Raw genomic sequence first — 17,694 nt, 5'->3', positions numbered from 1 at the left:
CCCTTCCAGGCCTAATGTCTATGAAATCTATGAAATCTAGATAACAATCATTCTTCCCATAAACATTCTGCTGGGATACAATGGCTTGGAACAGCTGGCTCCTCCTGTCCCCAAAGATTCTGGAATTGTCATCTAATGTGATGACTCACAAGAGATTAGAATATTAGTCACTTTACAGGGATACTGAAGCCTTTTACTCCCACTTTTCTGGCCATCTTTCATCAAATCCTGATCCTCCAGCATTGGCTGAGAACAGATCAACAGTGACAGCAACCATAACGCAGTGAGTTAATTTAAGAAATAGGTTCTCAAAAGAAGATAGGCATTTTTCCTTTAAAGTTCCAAATGGAAGAACTCTTTTGAGAGAATAAATTTTTATCTGTATTGAATAGAAATGTGTATCTATCTACTGCATGGTATTTCTAGGATCCTGCATTATAGCAGTTGAGCACCACGGATGTTCAAAGAACCATGTTTGTTTGGCTGGATGATTTATGAGTGATAGCATACTCCCTATCTCATGTTGATCAGTCTATGGCCTCACCCTACTTGTAGTTTATGTTTCTGTGCATTAGACATAGGTAAACCTCAACAGGTCTGGAGGTTAAGTGCCAAAGCCCAGAGATGATATCCCTCCCCACCCCCACCAAAGTTGATGGCAAAAATTCACACTGACTTTAGTGAAGCCAGGATTTCACCTTATAGATTTTTTCACAAATATCTGAATGTGCTGGCTGGATATCTAAAGCATAGTTCTCACGAAACATGATTTCTTGAAAAATGTGAGACTGAAAAATGAATATATGAACAAAAAGGCTTGCCTGTCTTTATCTGACTTTTCTAGTTTGCCTATCTCTGATAGTCTTGCACTCCAGTTTACCTGTCTCCTGTGTCAGGTATTTTTACATTACTCAAAGAATGAAGGAAAAATGTCAAATATATAAACAATAACAATAACAGTCAACAGTGTGAATTTTTATACCATCATTCAGATATATGGTCTTATAGTGCTTTTTGATCACCAGTCTGTGTGGCCTTATAACCTTTCTCTGTGAGTTTAAGGACAGCATGATATCTAATGTATGGTTCAAGAACACTGTGGCTGTATTTCTGTATTGAGTTCTGTCTGTCAGACCTTGGACATGCCACTTCTCTGTGCCCCAGTTTACTTCTCTGCAAAATGAGGTTAATTATATTTACATCCCACACAAGAGGCACCCAGAGGCATAATTAATTTGGGTCAAATCATTTGAGACCTTTGAATGGAAGGAAGTACAAAAGAATATCTCACATTTGTAGAATGCCTTCTGCACCATGTGTTTAAACAAGACACTGGGATAATTTTTTTACTGCTGAAATATAGCACTCAGGTACAGGTCAGAGAAGTTAAGGCACCAAAAGATACTTTGTACATTCCAGTTTGCAGGGAAGAGATGGTCACAGTATAATCACCAAGTTTTGAAACGTTTTGATTTTTGAAGCTGGGCTTACTTGGCTTCAGCTCTGGTCCCAGATGGCAGCAGCAGCAGCCTCCTCTCATCCAGCACATAGATCCAGGAGTTTGCAGCCCTGGGAGGAGTCCAGCACAGTCCGACAGCCCTCCCAGGGGTGCAAGCCCCCAGATCTGTGACCCGAATGAGAGGAGGCTACCTCTACCACCTGTGACCAGTGCTGGGCATAGGCTGCGCCCAGCACCAGAGAAAATTGCTGCTGCCACCTGTCCCAGGCAGCAGCGGCAGTCTCCTTTCATGCAGCACACAAATCCCAGGGCTTGCACCCCCAGGAGGAGTCCGGCACAGCCCAGCATCCCCCGGATCTGCGCCCCGGATGCAAGGAGGCTGCTGCCACCACCTGCAGCAGCAATTTTTTCCAGTGCTGGGCACAGCCCACACCCAGCACTGGTCCCAGGTGGCAGAGGTAGCCTCCTCTCATCTGGGTCACAGATCTGGGGGCTCGCACCCCCAGGAGGGCTGCTGGGATGTGCTAGACTCCTCCTGGGGGTGTGAGCCCCCAGATCTGTGACCCAGATAAGAGGAGGCTGCTGCTGCCAGCAAGTGTCAGGAGTTGTTTTGAAGAGTTTGAGGTGCAGTTTCCCAGAAACCTCTGCACCCATCTCCTTGAAACACATCGCACAGCCCTATTTTACATCTCATGTGAAAGACAGCACTTCCAGGAGCCCAGTGTATATCAGTGTTATTTCTCTTCCCTAGTTACATATTGGTTCCACTTTGAAGCCATTCCACCCAGACATTAAAAGTACAAGCCTGTTAAACTAGGCCTAGGAGAAGAATCCAATACATTTACAAGTCACAATAGGAAAAGTTCATCCAGAGAGACCTGAAAGAATAAACATCTCAAGGGATCACAGGCAGATGACTCCAGACTGAAGCCTGTGCCATCTGCTGCAGTGTTAGGATTAAATTGTAGTGATCCTTCCTGCTTTTTCTATACCTAGTAGAACTGGCATGGACAGAAGGGCAGAAATACACATCCAAGCAAACTGCACTTACAATACAGCTGAGTCTCATGAAATGGCTACGTAACTATAACCAACAGCTAAGGATTTCGGCTAGCAAATTTCTACTCTCCTAATCTGGTTAGAATAGTCTCCCTGTCTGCATAAACTACAATCTACCATTTCCAGCACCTGAGCACTGAGTTCTTTCCGGCTCCCATTTGAACTTGTATGTGGGAACCAAACATTATGCTAATGATCTCCAAGGACCTAGCATTCCTGTTGCTTAGGAACAGAAGTTTCACAGGCTGTGGAAGTAGCTTTGAATAGAGTGGCATTGTAGTTGGGTAAATCCTTTCTACCCCTCCTTTTTCCCCCAACAAGCAATTTCTTGAAACATTGCCATTTTTTTTTAAGAAGGCAGGATTTAGAATTTGCAGGCGTGTGGAAAGCAAATCTGCCTACATTCCCCCTGCACAAGAAGTTTACTTACAAACCTGGGAACAGGTTAATTCATTATTCAGAGGAGACTAGATAGAAGATGACTGATTGCTGACAGACCATGGAAGCTCAGCCAACGCCACTGAAAGAAAGACAGCTTGTGATGGGGCTCCGGTTGGTGTAAAGTCTCCCTTGGTGTCATCCGGTAAGATTACATGCAGCACTGCAATCCCTCAGGCTTGTTTAAATGAAACTTTAGTTCTGTTCTCAGCGAGCATCAGTTTACAAGTATTTGTGTTGCAGGCTGTTCAACCTGGTTGTTCTGAAGCAATCTAGAAAGTTAAAGGAATTCAAGGGGAACCCTCTTTCATGCTTGCTAAATGCAGGATGCAAATTAAGCTAAGCCAGACTGTTAGCAGAGTCTGTGCTTTAGAAAGTCAGTAAATTAATCTCTTTCTCAGTAGGTCATATCCTACAACAAAGAAGCAGTAACAGGCTGGAAAGCAGGAAAATGAAAGCCTTCGATGGTTTGCAATGCCTGCCAAGTAGCGGACAAAAGGCATAAAACAAAATATCAGTTGCAACTAGTTTGGCTTTAAAGTGTATCTCTGTCTTGGGCATTTCTATACAGCTGATCAAACATGGGAAACAGAACAGAAAGCTGTGCTTTCTCCTGTCTTCTAAACCAGCAGATTTGTGGGAAATGGGTAGCTTAGTATCTGATCCCTTATTTTTGGCGAATCTAAATTGCAATTTGTGGAAAGGGAAGATTTATCGAAGGATTTAATAACTCACTGATTGCTATCTACATAGCACCTCTGCATGTCCAGTAGTATGGATATGTCCCCCAACCCAAAGAAAGTACCCTATCTTGATAGATGCACAGTAAAATTGGCATAGGATGGGAAGGAAAGTTGCTGGAAGTCGGGAAATGTCTGAACAGGAGAGAGTCTGTGGCAGCTAAGATTAAAAGAGGACCAGAGATGAAGGCAACCATGGAATAGAAATTATTTCTGAGAAAAAAGCCTTAGTATAGAAGAGAAACCATAGTATAGAAGAGAAGCCAGAAGCAGAGAAGCCTTAGTATAGAAGAGAAGCCCGAGAAGAGAAAGCTTGTTTTTTAAGATAGCTTGAGATGGTAGCAAAGATGGCAACCAGACCAAATTATACCTTCTTGGGCACATCTACACGCTCATTAAGTGCTATAGTTACCATGCATTGAATTTAATACTTGGATAACCAAGTATTAAATCAATATGCAGTAACTAGCACTACTGCACAGTAGCACCAACACATTTATTTTTAGTGATGCTAAATGCACAATGGCCTAATAACACTGCACAGTAGCATATTGACATGGTTTATGCCTAGCACATTACTGCGCAGTGTTATTAGGCTAATGCGCAGTTAGCATCTTGTACAGATGCGCCCCTCTAGCAGGTGGAATACATGCTCATACTCCCTTAGACCCACATAAGAGGGTCTAAGCTGCAATGTGACATGCTTGGCCCTTATATGGGCTTGCAGAAGATAACAGGAAACAAGGAGCCTTTTCCTCGTAACCTTCCTGCTCAGGGACCAACTGCAAGTGCAAAACCAGTGCTCAGGGAAGCACAACTTTCTACCCCCACTCCACAGCTCCAGGGGACACAGAGGACACATCTACATGAGACACTTTACTGTACAGTAGACTAATTTACTTCACAGTGGATTTGTCTACACAAAACACTTTACTGCGCAGTAGCATAAGGTACTGTGCAGTAAGCATGCACGTCTACGTGTGCACATACTTACTACGCAGTAAACCTCATTTATCTCAAGTAAATTTGCTACCTACAAATCCTGATCTCCCAGCCCCAGCAAAATGGTCATGGGGCTTGGGCTGGGAGATCCTTATCTCCCAGTGCCAGCTCCGTAGTCATGAGCCGGTCACACAACCGGCACTGGGAGTTCTCTGCTGGTGAGGGCTGGGAAGTCTGTTCCCTGCCCAGCTCCATGATTGTGGATTAACTGACCCCAGCACTCTTGCTTGACCAGGGCAGGGGGTCAGACTTGATGACCTACCGAGGTCCCTTCTATGAATCCCAGCTGCTACTCAGTCTAATCTAGCACAAAGGACTAGGCAAGGACTATGACTAGTAAAGAGGATTATGAACAGACTTAATTGGAAAGCAGACCTACCCTGCAATGCATCATCCCCATTCTCAGGCTGTGGTACACTGCTGACTCAGGGGAAACCAAATGGATGACCTATGGTGTTTGTTAAAGGATATTTCTCCGTTCCCAATTCATTTTTCAGATTGCAAAGCAAGAATCAAACCCAAGCCCTCCTTCTCCCAGCAAGTGTCAATGGCAAACATGCTTTGGAATTTTTATAATTAACAGCTACCACAAAGCTGGGCCCTGCAGTGCCTGAATTTTTAATATCCATGGCTAAAAGGGGCTGTAACTCTTTTAAGAAGATCTAAAGAAAACAAGATGTGGCTAAACCAGCTCTCATTATCTCCAACCGCAGCTCTGTGGCTGCTAACTGGTTAATAAAACTGGAGAGACTAGAGAGCTGTTCATCCCATTCCTTTGTCCTTGTCCTCCTGGTGCTGCTGCAGAGTTCTAATGCTCAGTTGGATCAGCAGGCTTCAGGATTGCTGTTTCTTCAAATATGAAACCCAATCACCATGCTACTAGCATGCATCCCTTCAAAAATATGAACACTTCCTGGGGCCAGATCTCGCCCTGGTAAGTTCACTGTGAATGTCATGCAGGATGGATGCTGCATTTCAGGTGAAGTCATCATGATCCAGATATTTAATAGCCAAAAGCCTAGGATTTTTAAATGTCCCACAAAGTATCTATCTCAACCTATAGGCTCTTAAAGGCCCTTAAATATTTTTATAAGCACAGCATGCAAAGAGGTTTATGAATCTGCTACTGCCTGCAGGCAAACAGAGCCAGGTCTTTATCTCAAGCAATAGTCTCTTGTGCTTTAGCCCCTGAAAGGCTCCATGTTCAACCCCTACACCAACACAAACAGGGCATTTAATACACTATGCCCCAGAAGATTTAAACTGGGTTAATTCCTCAAGGAACAGCTCTACCTCCTGATTTCTTCCTTAGGCTCCCTCTGGTGTTCTGAAGTACATACAGCACTCCTTAATGCCTGCTTGAATCAGTCAACATCAGTTTTATAGCTGCCTGAATAGCTCATTTGTTGGTGTGCTGGCAATTCTGGAAATAACAAAAACATTTTTGGGAGGCCTACTTAGATTTTTTTTTTAATTTGAAATTTCAATTGAGTTGAAAAGTCAGAAAAACATTAATTTGGGGCAATAAAATATTTTTCTCAATCCAGAATGTGTCATTTGAGGGCTTCACATTTTTAATAAGATCAAGTAAATTTGGGGGGAAATCATTTTAATTGAAAAAAGCAAAATATTTATTTCAAAATGTGTGAAAAAATGTTTGATTCTTTTCTGAAATGTTAAGATATATTTTTGCATTTTTTAGGTAAATTTACAACAACAAACCAGACAATATAAATCAACATTTTTTCAGAGAAGAAATGTTTAACCAAAGAAATTAATTCAACTTTACATTAATTGCAAGGAGCCAGGGGACCAGGAATCCCTTCCCCACACTAGTGCCCGAGCAGGGACACGCAGGGATGGGGGCCTGGAGAGACAGGGACACCCGGAAGGGGGCAGGGAAGAAGTTTATTCTCTCCCACCCCCTATCCCCGTCCCACCAGTATGGACCTGCATTTTTCCACTGGCTTCTCCAGCGGAGGGGGCCTGGCCAGCCCTGGCCATAGCTTGGAGTGAACTGGCCAGTGATGGGGTTTAATTCCCCCCTCCCTGTCCCACCAGCACAGACCTAAGCCAGAGTCCGCCAGGTGTTCCTGTGGTGAGGAGGCAGGGCCGATGGGGCAACAGCCCCTGCCTTGGTGTTTGGGGAGCGCAAGCCTCTTCCCGGCATGGGGGCCACGCTGCAGGCAGAGGGGCTGTGCTGGGGGTGGGCACAGCTGCCACAGACTGCACAGGGCAAGCGGCAGTAGTAGCGCTGGGGAAGGTTTGCGGGGGGGGCATGGCCCCCTCTGAACCCCAGTGCTGCCATTCACCCTGTGCAGTCTGCACCAGTTCTGACCCACCACCTGCAGCCCCCCTGCCAGGAAGAGGCTTGTGCTCCCCAGACACCAGGACAGGGGCTGCTGCCCCATCAGGCCTTGACCCCCTTGCTGCACCAGCAGCAGGATCGGGGGCCTGGGCAGAAGCCAGCCAGCAGGGACCCTTAGGCACAGGGGCAGGGAAGGCAGTCATTCCCCCCTCCCTCCAGCATCTGGCAGAGAAGGCATGAGAGGGCTTATCCTGCCACTTGCCCAAAATAGGGAGCAAGCAGTTGGGGTGGGCAGACTCCAGCTGCGGTCTCCCAGAGGCAGTGGCGGTAGAGGAGGGAATAACCCCCTCCTACCTCCTATGCCTCAGGGGGCCATGCCAACTGGTGTTTGACCGTACCCCAGCCCCACCACTGCAGCAGTGAAGGCGGAGCATCTGGTGGACCCTGGTTTGGGTCCGTGCCGATGGGGACAGGGAGGGGGGAATTAAACCTGATCCCTTCACTTCAGGCTACTGTGGGGGCTGGCCACCTGGACCCCACTCCCCCCAGCATAGCTACCCTACACCCCAGGGCTGCTCTAGCACCCTTTGGCTCCTGGCTTGAGCCATGGCATGTTTGCATTTCCTGAATGTCTATTCACTTGCAAATTAGTTCAACCTAGGCAGGTTAGACTAACATGCAAAGATTGATTCAATTCAGGCTCTGGCTTTTTGAATGTCTGTCCCTAGCCCAAGGCAACAGCACCCTTTTGCTAATCACATACCTGTAGAGGCAAAGGAGCAGGGCTGTCTGCCCAGCAAGTGTGCATCTTTTGGAGCGCTATAAGGTGCCACCCTGTGCCCGTGACTATGATGACACAACCCATTCTGTGCTAGAAGGCTCTAAGGACAGTCAATGGGAATATTGTTTCAAATCCTAAAACTCCTGGAAGTTTGTTGTTAGAATCAGTCAGAGGCACTAAGCTAGAGTTTGCAGGTCATACCTGCTCCTAGAGTCACCTGGGCAAGCTCAGGGACTTCAGTAAACAGCTGTCATGGAGAGCAACCTCAACCCCTCTAAATCCTCTTTTCTGGGCACCCACCACTTGAACCCCTTTCCAGGAGATCCTGCAACATGGCTTCAGAACTGGTGAAATGCATTGAGAGTGAGACTAAAACCTTGCATTGTTTCCAGAACTTCCTGAAGGGTCAGTCTCATTTCAGAGGACCAAGGGGGAGGGGGGCCTGGTGCCAATACCCTGCCTCAGAATTGTTTTGGGCTACAGTATGTAATTGGAAGGAGCTGAAATGCCTTATCTCCAGACTGAGCTCCCCCTTCATGTACTTGCACATGATTAATGAGTAGCCAGAAAGCCTGAAGGGTTTGTAATGAAGCCTTTCTAATGGAGAAGTGTATTGTAGACAAATCCATATTGCTTCCCAAACAATCATTTATCAAAGCTGTGATTTGACTCTTTACAATTAAATGCCAGAGCACCGGGATCAGCTAGAGATTAGCCAGCTGTAACCTGTGCTCCTCGCATCTCCCTGGCAGCTTCTCTTGCTGTCAGTCATTTCCAGTGAGTTAGTCTATTTCCTTTACCACTTGTCCCTATTATTAGTTGTCTTTGATGACCTAGGCTACTAAAGATGTCTTCACGCTTGGGAACCCTGAGAAAACAATGTTTTATCATCACAACAGGCCTCAACTCAGCAATTCACTTAAGCACGTGCTTAACTTTAAGCATGTATGTATCATTGTCAATTACTATGGACTGGATTTTCAGCAGAGTTCAACATATTTTTCACCAGCTGTATTTTCCTTCTGAGTGTTTTAAACTTATTTTATTACCAGGGCATCTGGGTCACAAGGTATTTTGAGAATCTGGCTCTGCGGGTCACAGCAGGAGCTGCTGAAGGCTTCTGCTGACTTGAGTGGGTTTTGGACCAGGTGATTGGGCCCAAAAGATTTATATACTTTTATGTGGCCCTTCTGTAGCATCTATTTCTATGCAGTTCTGATGTCTGGTTTAAAAAAAGATGAAGAAAAACTGGAGAAAGCATAGGAAAGAAACTAAAAAAAGAACAAGATTCAAGGTCTGGAAGACATGCTAGGCAGACAGCCTAAGAACTCAGTCTGTTGAGTTCATGAAAAAAGAGTGAGAGGTGATGTGATTATGGTGTATAAGTACCTTCATTAGAAGAAAGTACTGAATACTAAATGATTATTTAATCTGGAGAAAGTCATAACAAGAAGAAAGTCATAATGAGATGAAGGGGCAGAAAGCTAAAGACAGACTAATTCAAATGAGAAATAAAGCATGTCTTTTTAAGGCTCCTGACAGGCATTAATTTCATTATACTATCATGATCAAACAATTTTTTTCCTGGACCCTGAAAACTGCACGTCCTTCCACATCACATGTATGGCAGAACGTGCAATTTTTGAGAACAAAGGTAACATTTGTCAGATGCCACTCATGTGCCAGGTGGGTAGGGAGGCCAGCATCTGGGACTCAGTCCCCAGTGCTGGACTTCTTGCCTGTGTGGATGTTGTACGGACACTGCAGGAAGTCCAGTATTGGGACCAGTCCCTGATGCTGTGATTCCCATGGCACCCTTTCAGCTTGCCGGCATGCAGTTAACCCATCAAATAATAGGCTTCCCATGTCCTAGCACCTAAAGCTCTCCAATGCCCAGCTGCCAGTGCTGTGGACCGAGCGCATGGATGGCTGCAGACTGGAGATGTCCCCAGGCCACCCTACACCAGCTGATGAACGTAAAGACCTGCCATGCAGCCAGCATCAGGAAGCATGGCTTGGCTTTACCTTGACACACATTCAATTTAAGGCATAATGGAAATTAGACATAAAAATGTTCCACATATTCTGATACTGAATGAAAGTTACTGTGACTGGTTTCTCATTTTTGTCATGTCATTAATTGTTTGAATGTGTGGCAGAGTTACTCTTTATGGTGTGATTAATACATTAATCACATTATAAATGTAATGTCTGCTAAGGCCCTAAAAAGCAGAGTGATTAATATTAGAAAAAGATCCCAAAGGCAGTGGTGGACTTCCCATCTCCATATGTCCACACATCAAGTTTGGATGCCTGTCTGGAAGGTATGCTTTAGTCAAACATAGTTTTGGGCTCAGGTCAGCAGTAAACAGGCAAAATGTAACAGCACTGGTAATATCCACGGAATCAGTTCAGACAGTCTAATGGCTTCTTCTGACCTTAAAATCTACGAATTTCTGAAGCTTCCTGCAGATGACCCCAAATCATTTTTGTTTTAACACATTACGTCAAACTGTGCTTAGACTGACATCCTCTGTAACACTATTAAAGTCAAAGGAAATTACCATATGTAGATAGGCTGGCTTTAACCCTTGTATTGTGTTTATTTTAGCATTGGCTAAGTGCAGATATTCCAGGTGGTTAGGGGGAGGTTATATTGGGTTAAAAATGGCCACCCAATCTAACTTAGGTTGTCCAGATGCCTACCTTACACTTAGACCCAGTCTTGGTGACTGGAAATCAATCTAAAACTGTAACAGTACAGAAGCTCATGCACATAGACTGGTCTAAAATGGTGGAACCCAGTTTAAAATAGACCTGGATCAATGTACACTCAAACTTAATTGATTTAGTTTAGACCGGTACGTTGAACTTCAGTACAGTTACCTGCACGGACCCAGGGCTGGGAAAGCCCAGGTACTGGCCCCAGTCCCATGGTGACACTTTTCCTAACCCCCACCCCAAAACCAGGCTACTTTTAGCCCCCTAACTCCTCACCCCGCCTCCCTTGAACCAGCCAGACCCTCCCCCCGAACCCTCTTTCCCACAAGCTGCTCCAGGTGCCAGTTTTATCAGTGTTTGCCGAAGTAAGTATCAGTTGGGGGAGGGGTGAGAGAGGTGGGGATGTAGGCTCACCAGGGGGAGTCAGGGGCTAAAAATAGCCCCTGGGCCCCCTCCATCTCCCTCCCAGGCCCCTCAAGATCCCCTGATTCCAGAAAACTCTCCCAGACCCCACCAACCACCTGCAGTTCCCACCTGCCCCCCAAATCCTCCTGCAGATGCTGCCTGCCCCCTGATCCCTCCCACAGATGCCAACTGCACCCCCAGGACCTCCACAGACTCTGCCTACCCCCCCAATCCACACAGATACCACCTGCCCCCCGATCACCCTGTGGATGCTACTTGCCCCCCGATCACTCCCACAGATGCCGCCTGCCCCCAGATCCCTTCACAGATGCATCCTGCACACTCAATCATGCTCATGGATGCTACCTGTCCCCCCCATCCCCGCCATGGATGCCATCTGCCCCTCAATTTCATGCAGACACCACCTGGGTCCCCAATCTCTCCCACAGACACTGCCTACCCCTCCCCCCCAATTCCCCATGGACACTGCCTTCCCTGCAATACTCCTGTGGATGCTGCCTTCTACTGAATTGCTTCCATGGATGCAGCCTGCACCCTGATCCTTCCCACAGACACCATCTGCTCCCCCAACCCCCCTGCAGACGCTGCTTTCTCCCGATTGCTTTCGCAGATCCTGCTTGCACCCCTGTTCCCCCTGCAGACACTGCCTGCTCCCTAGTCCCCACATGGACTTCACCTGCCCCCCATTCCCTCCCACAGATGCCAGTTGCCCCTCTGATCCATCTGTGGACATTACCTGGCCCCCCAATCCCCCTGTGGCTGCCACCTGTTACCCCATCACTCCAATTAATGCTGCCTGCATCCCCGATCTTCCTGAGATACTGCCTGCCTCCCAGTACCCCCATGGCTGCTGCCTGCACCCCTGATCCCTCCCACAGATGCTGCCTGCACTCCCGATCTCCTAGTGATCCCCCAATCACTCCAGCAGATCCCACTTGTCCCCCATTCCCACTGTGGACTCACAATCCTCTCTCTGAGCCTGCTTGTCTCCCCTGACCACAGCAATCCCCCCCAACTACCCCCCTTCCCAACCTACCTTAGATCAGGGTGGCCATTTTAAATGTGATCTAACTTCCCCAAACGTGTGTATTTATCCATAGACTAAGGCCCCAATTCAGCAAATCTCTTGAGCTTTGTACTTAAAATATATTTAAATACTAGGGATGAAATCCTCATCCCACTGTACAGCATATGTAACTATAGTACTCCAGGGGAAAGGAAAACTCTTCTATACCTGCTCTTTAGGCCACTGCTTTTCAAAATGGGGTATGTAGCAATTTACCAACGGATAGTTGTCTACATTTTCATAATGGTTGTGCCATTACTCATAATGTACAATGAGTAATGGCACTGTTGCATGTTGACATTCGTTTTGATACTTTTCCTAAGATATGAACATTCAGAGACATGTTGGGTATAGAGGATGTAAACAGAAATATTTTGCAGTAAAAGGGGTACGTGGCCAAAAAAATTATGAAAACCACTACTCTGGGTGACATAGAGCGTCTCATGTAACTAGTGTCATTCTGGTTGGTGTGCTTCATTCAGTCGAGCAAATGTCCACTGGAGACCAGAACAAGACCTACAATTTCCTTCTCGCCTTCAAATGGCCAATGGATGGCAATACGTCAGTTAGTACTAGAATAAATTGGATTCAATGAACAGCTAAAAAATCCTAATTCTTAAAGTCCTTTAGTGTCCTAATCTAGTGTTGAAAAACTTCTCCCAAGGTGAGTCTCCTTTTCTCTGTGATCTAGCTGTGACCCCTCTTTTTATACGTAAGAGTTGGGCAGGGTGGTCACAACCCCCTGATTTCTATTTGTGATACTTTTTTAGGCGAGGAGGAGGTAATGATGCCTGAGTTGAGAACTCATGACTTAGGGAAAATGTTGTGAGTTGCAAAGAATCTAGTAGTCATTGGTTAATTTCTAAAGGGGTCACTTTTTGTTCCGAATTAGGGATTACCAGATATCAGCCTCAACAGATTCTCTTTGGGCTTCTCCATCAGCATATTCAACAGTCTTTTCTCTCCTCACGGGAAAATGGCCAAGGGGAAGGCAAAAGGTCCCAAAGGAAAAAAGATCACCTTGAAGGTTGCCAAAAACTCCATCAAGATCACATTTGACGGAAGACGCCGCCTTGACTTGAGCAAGATGGGCATCACAACCTTCCCCAAGTGCATCCTCAAGCTGGCTGATGTGGACGAGCTGGACCTGAGCAGGAACATGCTCAAGAAAGTCCCTGACAGCATCGAGAAGTTTCAGAACCTGCGCTGGCTGGACTTGCACAGCAATCAGATCGAGAAGCTGCCGGAGACAATAGGCATGCTCCAGAACCTCAGCTACCTGAACATCTGCAATAACAAGCTGACCTCCAAGAACTTGCCAGTAGAACTGAGCCAGTTAAAGAACCTCCGCTCCCTCAACCTTGGCCTGAATCAGATTGACAACATCCCCACCACACTAGGGGCCCTGAAGGAGCTACACGAAGTGGGCCTCTTTGACAATTACTTGACAGCCATCCCAAACAGTGTGGCAAAGCTCCCAAAACTTAAGAAGCTGAATGTGAAAAGAAACCCCTTTCCCACGCCATCAGATGAAGAATTGTTTGTCGACACCATCAAGCGCATTGAATCACTTTACTTAGTGGAAGAGAAAGACTTGTGCCATCCCTGCTTGAAGAAGTGTCAGGATGAGAGGGACAAGCTGAATAAGCTGAAGAGCAGAGTGCCTAGCTCCCTACGAAAGCCAAACTTTTCTTCCCTCATGACACCCAACTCTACAGCAAAGGAAAACCAAGCAGAGTGGAGATGAAGAGGCAGCATCCCACAGGCCTCACTAAACCTGTGATGTCACACACAGTCTGGCCAGCCCAAAGCAATAAACGGGTCTGCTCATATGTGCCTTGCAGTTCTTTTCATTTAAAAACTGACTGGTGTTAGGAGCCATGGTTCTAGTGGTTCTATAACAGCACTAGATGTGCCCAAAATGGGCGCAAAGCAAAAGAAACAGAAGTACAGAGTAAAATTTGTCGCACCACTAAAAAGCTACCAGTTTTATATAAGAAGACTCTGTGTAGAGAGTTCTTAGCTTTTCAATTTTAAGAGGGTAAAGTGAAGTTTTTCAGGCTCCAGACAGTTCCACTCTGTCTTGGACAAGGACTGTGCATGCCTAAGCAGGTTATCTACCCTGCTGTCCTAGAAGGGCAAGTCAGCTCCAGGTTCAGGTTCACAGACTAGTTTTTTCTACATGGAGCAATCTTGTCTCCACAACAAACAGAACAACCAACCAACCAAAACCAAAACCCTCTGTCTTACTTCAGGCATCAGGAGAGGGACAATTTTAACTCTGGGCTTTTTCCCAGCACAGCAGCCTGCCCTCCTGTCCTCCAGCACTCCCCCAAGGGAGTTCTTAAGCCTTCTTATGGCTCCAGTCTCAGTAGGAGGTTATGAGTGCCAGCTGGTCCGCAGCACCTCAGACAGACAGACATTGCCTTCAGAGGCATTTAGCTGGGTTGGTTGTAAACATGCCAATCTGAGTGAATGCAGTGCTGCTTTCATCCCCTGGATGTGGTTGTCCCTGCTGCTAGTGATTATTACCACATCATCCAGATATGTAGCTGCATATGCCCAATGTGGACAGAATTAATTAAACACTGGAAGGTGGCAAGGGCCCTGTGGAGTCTAAAAGGCAAAGTTTGCAACTGATAAATTCCCCTCTAACTCCTGCTTGGCTGGACTGGGATCAATCAAATTCATCTCAACCTTCCAAGCCAACCATAACAGTTTGGTGATTGAGCTCCAATGCTGACCTATCCATTAGATAGGTCAGGTATTAGGCCACAGTGGTGAGAATATCCTAACTTATTTCTTCCCAGTAGGTAGGTTCACATTGGTTGTAGGTACTGTCTGATATTCGCAACACGCAGACATGTTTTACCCTTTGCAGTTCCTCAGGGTCCACAAACCATTCACGTGTAAAGGTCTGTCCAAATCCTAAGTCTACCAGACCCATCACCTATCTTAATCTACACCACATAACTCTTCAGATCTGGGCATTCCCTTGATGCCCCTGATATTTGAGCTTGGACACACTCATAGTCCATTTGGAGATAGTCCCTGCACTGATGGTCCCCTTGACCATATTTAAAACAATTCAGGTAATCGCTCCACTTCACTGTGAGGCTGCTAGCCTGCTCCAAGTTTCCCTCTTTACCCCAGGTGATCCTTCAAGGGCAGTCTACTGAACCATAGTCTTGAAGGAAATCAAGATAGGGACTCAGATGGTGGTATCCTAAAAAAAGTTCCTTTCAGTTGCAGGTGGTCTCTGTTCCATGGTCCCAGTCTCCTAAAACTTGGGCCCTGCTGGGCTTCCAGGCAATTCTTACAGTCCAAGTCCACCTCCATAGCAGTGACCTCATCGAAACTGGACACCTGTTGCTGACAGATCTGCTTCAGGGGCCCCACAGGCAGCATGGACCAGAAGCGTTCTAAAACCAGCAGCTCCACTATTTCTGAGGATGAACTTTACCCAGGCTTTAACCAGCAGGTGCAGAACTCTTTCAATCTTTGCACAACAGCTCAGGGCTGAGAGTCAGAATTAAATGTCTCCTGTTTAAATCTGCAGCAATGTGCCTCATCCATTAAACAGGAGTCCAAAATAACAGCCTTAAGAGTCTTATAGTCCTGGGCTGAAGCAGCCCCAAGGCTCCAGTAGACTGCCTGAGCCTCCCTGGTTAAAAAAGGAAGTATCTGAAGAGCCCAGAATTCCTGTGGTCACTTGCTCCAAGTTCTCAAAGCAGGCCTCTAGGCCATCTGCCAGCCCCGTCTTCATAAGTATCCCACCCTCCTCCATTTAAGAACAGGGTGACACATCAACCATGTGAGGGTCTTCTCATGCTCCAAGAGATGCTCCATAAACTGATGCTGTTCCTCCTCTCACTGGAACTGCTGCTTCTAGAGCTTTAGCTGTTGATATAGCTGCTGCTATTGCAGGCCTTCTAGCCATTTTAACAAAGTTTCTGACTCCATGGTTCTGGGTAAGTGTCCCAATTTCTCCACCATATCTAAGCAGGTCATGTACACCTCTGACTAAGACAAGTCAGCTCCAGTTTCAGGTTCTCAGGCCACTTTATTCTACATGGAGCAATTTTGTCTATGCAATAAACACAGCAAACAAAAAAATACGGAAGCAAACTACCAAACACTCTGTCTTACTTCAGACAACAGGAACAGGGCATATTTTTAACTCTGGGCTTCTCACCAGCACAGCAGCCTGCCTTCTTTTCCTCTACCATTCCCTCCAGGAGTTCTTAAGCCTCCTAGTGATTCCACCCTCATTAGCTGTTTATTGTTCCAGCTGGCTACTAGTCTCCCAGCCAGGCAGGCTACTATCCACTGATCAGCTGCAGCTGGGTTAGAGACTCTTAGGCTAAGGACAGAAATTACACATAAACTGGCATAAGTGATCGGAAAGCAGTTCACTTCTATAACACAACAGAAGTTCAGTAAACATAAACTGCTTTCAAACTAGGTGAAACCAGTTTAAGATAAACCTGGATGGATGCAGTATCACACTTAACTGATTTAAGTTATATCAGTTTATTGAACTTCTGTCCCAGATCCCCTCCAGATTCAAGTTAACTCAAAGTCCCCCAGAATCCCAGGATGCTTTGCACTTCCCCTGCAACCCCCACCCCTTACAGAGTGGTCAGGCTTGCCTTGGCCCAAGTTGCCTAACCCAGCCCACCAGGGAGCTCTAGCATCCCTGGCTTCTGGCCTGAGCCGCTGCAGGCATGTGGCTGCATTTCTGGAATCAAAAGCGAATGTCTCTCCACTTGCTTATCAATCTATGCAGCTTAACAGGAGTGAAGCATAGGGGGTGCACCCCCTGCAAAAAGGCTCTGATGGCACTGTCAGAGGTGTTTGCGGGTGGTCCATGATCACCCCTGGCCACCACTGCCACTGGCACCTTCAGGTGGTTGCCAACCCCTGGTTAGCGCTTGCCGCCTCCCCCACCCCACTGCTGACAGTGCCTGCGGCATCTGCAGGAGCTCCCCCGCTTACTGCCACTACACTCCCACCACCCCTGCCATGCTCCCAAGGCCTCCAGCGCATCTGTACCCCCCCCAGCCACTGGGGCATGCGCCATTCATGCAGCTTAAATTAACCTGCGAAGATTGAATCAATTCAGTCTTGCACTATTTGACTGCCTGTACATAGCCTCGAGAGCTAAGTACATCCTTACAGAATCATTGAAGGAAGAATTGGAGTGGGCAAAATTGTCAGGTAAAAGCCACATCAGAAATCTGTGTGTTTGCTGCATGTCATGGCCCCTTGGACTTTAAGGTTGAAAGAGACAGATATATTCGATTTGCAAAAAGAGGGAATGTGATAGCAGTATTCAAATACTTGAAGGACTGCCATAAGAAGAGGAAGAAAATCTATTTTCCCTGTTATAGAAAGGAGGACACATGCCATGTGCTTGAAGTTGCAGCAAAGAAAGTTTATATTGGATACCAGGAAAAGTTTCTTCATTATTAGAACAGTGAGGCAGTGAAACAGACTGCCCAGGGAAGTTGTGGAATCTCCATCTTTGGAGGTTTTCAAGAACAGCCTAAATAAACATTGGTCAGGGATGATGTAGGATTAGCTATGCCTGGAATGTGCTGTAAAGTATAACGGTTGGAACCAAGGAGTGCCCCCCAACCTTCCCCTGCCACTGCCCAGCCACCCCCCAAATCACAAAGGAGATTCCGCCTC

At 46.4% G+C, this 17,694-nt stretch overlaps 2 protein-coding genes across 3 annotated transcripts in view; one reads left to right on the top strand and one right to left on the bottom strand.

Annotated features, from left to right (window-relative positions):
* Positions 1-17,694, bottom strand: part of WDFY4 (WDFY family member 4) — a 376,632-nt gene that overhangs the window by 88,103 nt on the left and 270,835 nt on the right. The gene's annotated exons all lie outside the window — the stretch shown is intronic.
* Positions 221-13,829, top strand: LRRC18 (leucine rich repeat containing 18). Of its 2 annotated transcripts, XM_019502559.1 has the most exons (3): positions 221-283; positions 2,873-3,101; positions 12,973-13,829. In XM_019502559.1, exon 3 carries the CDS (start codon positions 12,977-12,979, stop codon positions 13,745-13,747), a length of 771 nt encoding a protein of 256 aa, XP_019358104.1. In that variant the 5' UTR covers positions 221-283; positions 2,873-3,101; positions 12,973-12,976; the 3' UTR covers positions 13,748-13,829. The 2 variants fall into 2 exon arrangements, with proteins under 2 accessions (XP_019358104.1, XP_019358103.1); XM_019502558.1 differs by lacking the exon at positions 221-283 and having other exon boundaries at positions 2,795-3,101.

Source organism: Gavialis gangeticus, unplaced genomic scaffold (genome assembly GCF_001723915.1).
Source record: "Gavialis gangeticus isolate Ggan-Ray unplaced genomic scaffold, GavGan_comp1, whole genome shotgun sequence".
Lineage (NCBI taxonomy): Eukaryota > Metazoa > Chordata > Crocodylia > Gavialidae > Gavialis > Gavialis gangeticus.
The sequence above is the reverse complement of the archived record's forward strand: the minus strand, read 5'-3'. Positions and strand labels throughout refer to the sequence as shown.

Bases quoted from the DNA above. Each gene is read 5' to 3' on its own strand.
- LRRC18 (XM_019502559.1), top strand. From the start codon at position 12,977: ATGGCCAAGGGGAAGGCAAAAGGTCCCAAAGGAAAAAAGATCACCTTG.